Source organism: Hemicordylus capensis, chromosome 2 (genome assembly GCF_027244095.1).
Source record: "Hemicordylus capensis ecotype Gifberg chromosome 2, rHemCap1.1.pri, whole genome shotgun sequence".
NCBI lineage: Eukaryota > Metazoa > Chordata > Lepidosauria > Squamata > Cordylidae > Hemicordylus > Hemicordylus capensis.
The window spans coordinates 189,492,802-189,500,788 of record NC_069658.1 but is presented as its reverse complement, the minus strand read 5'-3'; the positions used below and the strand labels follow the sequence as shown (position 1 = coordinate 189,500,788).

The window sequence follows — 7,987 nt, the reverse complement described above, 5'->3', positions numbered from 1 at the left end:
TCAACTGAACTACTTTATTAACCACAGAGGAAGCAAGCATCCAGCATTCCATAAGGAAGATGGTTTTCCTGGGTATTAAAAGCTGCCCAATATTACAGATTTCCTACACTTGTGTCATCATACACTGTGCTTCACTGTTTCTGCTGCTTCCATGAACCTGCCAAAAGGAGGGACAAAATTAAATAGTAGCACTGAAATCCATATAGTGCTTGTTTCCCTCACTGTAACAGTGGGGGAAAGGGTTATAATGTTCAGCAAACATTAATTTTAGCTTTTTGAATGAAAATGCAAGACAGTCTTAAATATTAACTTTTTTTTTTGAGTATTCATATTTTTTAGGTAACCTGTTGCTCAGGTTTCTGCATTAGAAGCTGTCTACCTGTATCCAGTACTATTTGAGTATTTACTTTGATCTAATGAGTGAATGTGGAGGAGTCCTGTTCTTTGAGTAATGTTACTTTACCCATTGCATTCTAGAACCTAACACATTGTTGATGTGCTTGTCTTATAGGCTAATATGCATGTCTATTGCTGTAGAAGGAAAACAATGTCTTACTGCATGCATTTCAAGTTTTTCATTATGTCTTACATACTTTGAAGATAATATGCTCCTCTAAGAACTACCATTCAATTAATATTTGGAATAACTGGACACTTAATAAAGATTCTAAAACAGTTATGCACTGGGTTTCTGTTGTGTGTTGTCAAGATATGCATCATTAGTTTCATTGTAGTGGGTGTTACAAATGTTGGGTATCACTGACATGATACATGATACATTATCATGTTTTTTATATTGTCTCTGACCAGTATAGAATGAGATTTATTTATCTATATCTATATCTATATCTATATCTATATCTATATCTATATCTATATCTATATCTATATCTATATCTATATCTATCTATCTATATATATATACACATACACACACACACACACACACACACATATATATACACACACACACACACACAATTCATGATTACCATTTACAAATGATTTACTTAGTGGTATTATGGTTTTCATATTATACTTGTGTATTACATTGTATTATGGGTTATCGGATCTGTGGTGTGGGATTTCAGGTCTGTGTATCAGATCCTCATATGTCTGTTTGGTACTTGCTACTTTCATCATTTGTTTCTGCTTCACATACAGCCTCCCAAGGGGAAGTGTCCTAAGCAGTAAGAAGCAGCCTTAAAGACTCCACATAAAAATTAACCTGTACTCCATTCTCTGCTGCAGCATGCATCAAAACTAGTCTTCCTTGATGAAGTCATCCTGCCCCTCTAGGTCTTCCAGCTCCGTTTTTAGTCTGAAAGAGATGCAACAGTTGCTATAAAACATAGGCAGCAGTTCAGAGTGAGAGGAATTCAGCAAAAGGGAAACAAAGGACCACTCCATCCTTTTGAGAGTAAAGAGAGGACATCTATCATTACAAAAGGCACATAGCTCTTTCCAAAATACAGTTTCTATTTTTCCAAAATCTCATTCAGGTGAGATTTTATAAATTTAAATAAAGACTCATGAACTTTTTCACGGAGTTACATATAAAGAGCTTCTGCTCATTTTTAAATATAAGAGCCATGGATTAACTCAAGAACACTGCTGAATGTGTTCAAAATACTTCTATATGATTCTATTCTTGTATGGCAGTGATAATCAGTTCAGGCCAAGTCTATCATTCTGAGGAGAACACAGAGGGGAATAACTTAAACATTTTAAGGAGACACATCCAAATAAGCATAACGATACAGCCATAATTTTTACTATTTTGTGTTGGAAGCAGCCCACAGCATTTGTCTAGACATACAGAACAAGGTTCTGTATGTTCTGTAAACAGTTGCACTGAGAAAATGCAATGAAACTTGACAGAATTAGTCAATATTTGTGTTTTGCCTAAATTCCATCAGATTTGGATCACAGATTCTTACAACGAATGAGTCTAGAATGCATACCTTATTTTACAGAGAAGTCCTTCAGCACCATGCACAGACTTGTAATCATTTGACCAGCACACATGGCTGGTATCCAGTTTCTGTAGACCTCTCTCCTCAGTGAGTGAAAATCAGAATTAATTAATTAATTAATTAATTTAACGTAGTTCTATACCGCCCAAAACTTACGTCTCTGGGCGGTTTACAATTGCCCAGCTAAGTTGTAATGAACAGCCCCTCCTTTCCCCAAAGAGTGAAGCAGAAGTGAACCCTGTCCTGACTGACAGGCAGTGACCTCTAGGGATCAGCCACTCAGCACACGGTGGGGTGGGACCTTGAGGGCCATGTTGGAAGTGAAGGACTATACGCTGTCTCTTGTCTCAAAGACAGTGGAGGACAGACTAGTGATTCAGAGGACTAGAGGGTCAAGACAGTGGTAATCTGTTCTCTACTGCTCTGACCCTATCCCTTTGGAATGTAGATTGCTACTCTCAGGGGACTTCCTTCCTTCCAGCCACTTCCTTCCTCTCTTTCTCTTCCTGTTCCTTCTACCTTGCAACATGCAAGCTCCTCTCCCTGCACCATGTGTGCAGAGATGCAGAATCCATCTGCATCTAGCTAGATAGATAGATTAGAGATCCTAACTCCTCACTTTCCTATCTAGAATGGAGTTCTTTAATAAATGCCATTTGAAACTATGAACTGGCTCCAAGTTACTTTACTCTGAGCATACACGCATGCCTAACTAAATCTGCTGTATTGTGCCTCTGTACACTCTGCTATAATGAAAAAAGGTTTCTCTACCAGAGAGAATTCCCAACAGGCCATGCAGCAGGAAGAGAACTTTCCTATGTTCAGTTGAAGCCAAGCTGGGTTTGCAACAGGATGTGCAGTAGCCATGGAGTTGGCTACAAAAAGATGTGCAGATCCTTGAGAGACAGGATTGCAGGATACTTTAATCTCATCAGGTGAGGGATGAGTTTTCAAGGGAAAGGGGATTTAGACTAGGGAACAGTTTGTTAGCTGCGACAGAAACCTATCTTTCTTTCCGTGTGCTCTGCTTATCCCTGCTATTGTTCTGTCTAGCTGTAATGTAACTAAGCTAAGAAACGCTGAACCTGTGCCCGGCTATCCAACAGGGCGTTGTAAAAGACTCTGTAAACTGTAAAAAGGGCGTTTGGATTTTCCTACATCTCTGCTCCTGGCAACAGGGGTGCTTTTTAGAAGTATTTTTGTAATCTACTGAGTATTTTTACCTGTAACTAAAAGCTGGGAAAGCCTCAGATGGAAACAGTCTGTAATGTTTTTAAATAGGGGTGTGTGTTTTTGTTCTTTGCAGTTTTAACCAGCCTCTTTGAGTGGATTTTTAACTCAGCGGAAAGGGGTTTGTCTGGTGCAAACACGCCTCAGTTTGATTGTTCAGCAACTCTACCAAGTTTTCTCACCACGTGTAAGCCTGCACGTGGAGGTTTTTGTGTACTTTTCCAATAGTAAAGAGAAGGGGAGTTCACCTGGAAATTCACCTATGCCAGGAGGAAATAAAGTTCTTGATAAGTGCGTGTGGTGGCAACGTATTATCTACCAGGAAAGTTTTGGAGAGCAGTCTTTGTGGGTGAAAGAGAGGATGATTCAGCATTTTTCTTCCCCTCACGGGGGCTTGCTTTGAGACAACGGCTGGGTTAAATTTGCTACGTAAGTCAATAGAGAAAAAATGATTTTTCCATAGATCTGACTGGGCAGCAGCCAGGCATCACCACAAAACACACATCCCCCAAAAAAGATTCAAGCAAAGAGAGTACTCTTATTTGACACGGAAGATGTGATTATTTTTCACACACACACACACACACACACACACACTTACTTAAAAGTGCAATATATCTGCATGCAAACCAGTGATCACAAGGCTGCTGCATGCAATTGAGTACTAGTTTTACAGAACCCGAGAAGTCAGTTTATAGAGACTGACCTTTGCCGTAGCTTGGGGTATTCTGTATGAGGGATTATAGGCTGAAAATCCAAACGAGCCTCAATTTCTCATGGATTGAGGGCAACATTAACTGTTGATGACATTTACAGGTTTATTGTACGCTACTTTCAGCCTCACTCTGGTCGCCCATCTGCTTTAAGGGTATAACAGTACTAGGTTTTTGACTGATTGATTAAGTGCCGTCAAGTCAGTGTCGACTCTTAGCAACCACATAGATAGATTGTCTCCAGGATGATCTGTCTTCAGCTTGGCCTTTAAGGGCTCTCAGTAGTGCATTCATTGCTGTTGTAATAGAGTCCATCCACCTTGCTGCTGGTCGTCCTCTTCTTCTCTTTCCTTCAATTTTCCCCAGCATTATAAACTTCTCAAAGGAGCTGGGTCTTCGCATAATGTGTCCAAAGTATGATAGTTTGAGCCTGGTCATTTGTGCCTCAAGTGAAAATTCTGGATTGCTTTGTTCTATGATCCATTTGTTTGTTTTCCTGGCTGTCCATGGTATCCTCAAAAGTCTTCTCCAGCACCAAACCTCAAGAGCGTCAATGCTTTTTCTATCTTGCTTCTTCAAAGTCCAGCTTTCACATCCATAGAGTGTCATGGGAAAAACCATTGTCTGGATGATTCTAATATTTGTAGGTGTAGACATATCACAGCATCTAAATATCCTTTCCAAGGCCTTCATTGCTACCCTACCAAGTGCTAGTCTGCGGCGTATTTCTTGACTGCTCGATCCTTTACTGTTGATGGTCGATCCTAAAAGGCAGAAGCTATCCACCACAGAATTGACAATGTCTTCATTGTCAATTCTGAGGCTGGTTGCTGTACTCGTTGTCATTAGTTTAGTCTTCTTGACATTTAATTGTAGTCCCATTTTTTCACTGTGCTCCCTGACTTTCATTACTAGAGCTTGCAGATCATCCGCATTCTCAGCTATCAGGGTGGTGTCATCAGCGTAGCGCAGGTTATTGATGTTTCTTCCTTCAACTTTAAAACCACACTTATCTTCTTCCAAGCCAGCTTCTCTCAGTATATGTTCAGCTTATAAATTGAATAGAGAAGGAGAGAGTATACAGCCTTGTCTTACTCCTTTGTTGATCTGGAACCAGTCTGTTTCACCATGTTCTGTCTGGACTGTGGTTTCCTGCCCTGTGTATAGGTTTCTCATGAGAACAATGAGATATTCTGGGACACCCATTTTCCTAAGGATATTCCACAACTTGACATGGTCGATGCAATCAAAGGCTTTTCTGTAGTCAAAGCACATATTGACTTCTTTCTGGTATTCTTTGGCTTTCTCAATTATCCAGCAGGGAGGAGCCAAGATGGTGAAGCAGCAGCACTCTGTGCTGAGCTCCTCAGCCTGATCATTTTTATCCTCTTTTCCCCCACTTCCTTTCTCTGCTTTGGAGCTCTAGAACTTATCTATACTTAATATTATATTTTTGTTTTGCTGCTCATCCAGCAGCTGGTACTTCTCTTTTTAAATACAGGGGAGATGGGCTCGAAGAAACGCCCGCGAACATCCCCAGAACAAATGGGAAAGACTGGAAAACTATTAAGATTGGATCAGTTTTTGAAGGGGCAAGGACCTTGAAAGCATTACGGTGACATTCCCTACTATCAACAAATATTCTTCTTTGGACCATGAGTCTTCCAAATTGGACGGTGAGCCAATACAAATAACTACAGCAGCATCCTCCTCAAAAACAGAGTCATTCCAAGAGCTGCCTTGGCATCCGGAGAAGCCTCAGACAGCAGGTACTTTAGAGATTCTTACCCAGCAGACTTCTCTTATTTCAGAAACACTCTTAAATCTATATGATAAAATAAATCAACTGGACCTGAAGATGTGGGGGGTTGAAGACAATAATAGAGACTTTAGTTAAGGATTTACATACGTTCCAGCTCAGTAAAGGCTACAAAGGAAGTATTCCAGCAACAGCAACAATAGCCTGTACCTTAGCTTGCCACTCGAAATGCTCATTAGCTGGAACAAATACTAAAAATCCTAGAAACTCCAGCACCCTTCAAAGGAATCAAATTGCCCTATTTATATACTACTCACAGATTAATTATAACCACTGGTCTAGTAAAACAGCAGTTCTTATATCTCTAGGGCAAATGCTTCCTGCAGCCCCCCCCCCCCAAATTGATATCAAATTTATCCATTGGCTGCCAAATGCTAATTTCTACAAAAGACTAGTTATCACATTCCACCGGGACAAAGTCCCATCTAAACTTCTACGTGCACACAGTTAGGGGAAGAGGGAACATCTTGGCAGGGCAGTGACTGTGTTTGGGCTTCTGCCCCACCTCTTTCTCCAGGTGTGTGCCATCTACCCTCAGCCTCTGTGGCTTTAAAGCTGGGGCTGGGCCAGGGACTGAGGAAGGGAAGAGGGAACATCTTGGCAGGGCAGTGACTGTGTTTGGGCTTCTGCCCCACCTCTTTCTCCAGGTGTGTGCCATCTACCCTCAGCCTCTGTGGCTTTAAAGCTGGGGCTGGGCCAGGGACTGAGGAAGGGAAGAGGGAACATCTTGGCAGGGCAGTGACTGTGTTTGGGCTTCTGCCCCACCTCTTTCTCCAGGTGTGTGCCATCTACCCTCAGCCTCTGTGGCTTTAAAGCTGGGGCTGGGCCAGGGGCGTGAGCCTCTTGGCGTGAGCCGAAGGGCGAGAGCATAAGGGCTCTTGTCCTTGTGGCTCTCAGCCGTGGGGCGAGCTGCCTGGAGCCCTGAAGATCTTCTCCTCCTGCCTTGACGATCCATCTTCCACCAAGCAAGAAGTCAGCAGGGACTGTATGAGTCTGGTCTTGGTTTTAAATTAAGCCAAGTAGCCGTGGTGGAATAGTCTGGGGGGATGTGTCTGGGAGAGCAAAAAAGTGGGTCTGGAGTGGGGGCGGCAATATCACGGGTAGCGGGCAGAGGGAGGTATGGCGGTGGGAGTTGGGCAGGCCGTTACAGGGGAAAACGGTCCAGGCAATTGAGGCCTGTTCCTTTTTCCGGCCCTTCCCCCAACCCTCTGACCCTAGGGAGCTCTGAGAACACTCCTTCGAGGATTAGGGTGCTGCTGCTAAATGCCAGGTCAGTTAATGCAAAAACATCTCTCATCCACGATTTGATTGTGGATGAGCGTGCTGACCTGGTATGCGTGACGGAGACCTGGTTGGATGCGCTGGGCGGGGTTGGTCTCTCTCAGCTTTGTCCTCCAGGTTTCCAGATCGTGCAGCAGCCCCGCCTCGAGGGTCGGGGAGGAGGCGTTGCGGTCATCTTTCGAGAGACCCTCCCCGTTTCCAGGTGCCCGGTCAGGCAATCTCAGAATTTCGAGTGTTTGTCCTTGAGGGTGGGCCTCCGAGATAGGCTGGGGATTCTGCTGGTGTACCGACCACCCCGCTGCACTTCAGTCTCCCTACCTGAGCTGGCGGGGGTCATCTCGGAGGTGGCCTTGGGTTCCCCCAGGCTTATTGTCTTGGGGGACTTCAATGTCCACGCTGAGGTCCCCTTAGTGGGTGCGGCTCAGGATTTCATGGCCGCCATGGCAACCATGGGCCTGTCTCAGTTGGTATCGGGCCCTACCCACGTGGCGGGACACACTCTGGATCTGGTTTTTGCCGATCGGGAAATAAATGATCTGGAGGTGGGGGAATTTGAGATCACTCCCTTGTCATGGACAGATCATCACCTGGTGGGGTTTAGTTTGACTGCTCCGTCTGCCCTCTGCAGGGGTGGTGGGCCGATTAAGATGGTCCGCCCCCGGAGGCTTATGGATCCGCTTGGATTTCAGACGGCCCTCGGGGAGTTTCCAGTGTCCAGAGCTGGTGACCCTGTCGAGGCCTTGGTTGATCTCTGGAATGGAGAGATGGCCAGGGCTGTTGACACGGTTGCCCCCAAGCGCCCTCTCCGGCTTGGTGGAGCCCGTTCTGCTCCTTGGTTTTCCTCGGAGCTTAGGGCGATGAAGCAACTCGGACGACGGCTGGAGCGACGCTGGAGGAAGAGTCGTCACGAATCCGATCGAACACGGGCTAGAACCCATTTTAGGGACTATGCCGTGGCGGTGGGGGCG

The 7,987-nt window shown here is 44.3% G+C and overlaps 1 protein-coding gene across 9 annotated transcripts in view; it reads right to left on the bottom strand.

Annotated features, from left to right (window-relative positions):
- Positions 1-7,987, bottom strand: part of LOC128347883 (synaptonemal complex central element protein 1-like) — an 85,497-nt gene continuing 77,510 nt past the window's right edge. For all 9 annotated transcript variants that reach the window (XM_053303138.1, XM_053303140.1, XM_053303137.1 and 6 more), the window contains 2 exons: positions 1,229-1,321; positions 1-157 (listed from right to left, as the gene is read on the bottom strand). In XM_053303138.1, the coding sequence (XP_053159113.1) occupies positions 1,264-1,321 (58 nt within the window). In that variant the 3' untranslated portion in view covers positions 1-157; positions 1,229-1,263. The remainder of the gene's footprint in view (positions 158-1,228; positions 1,322-7,987) is intronic.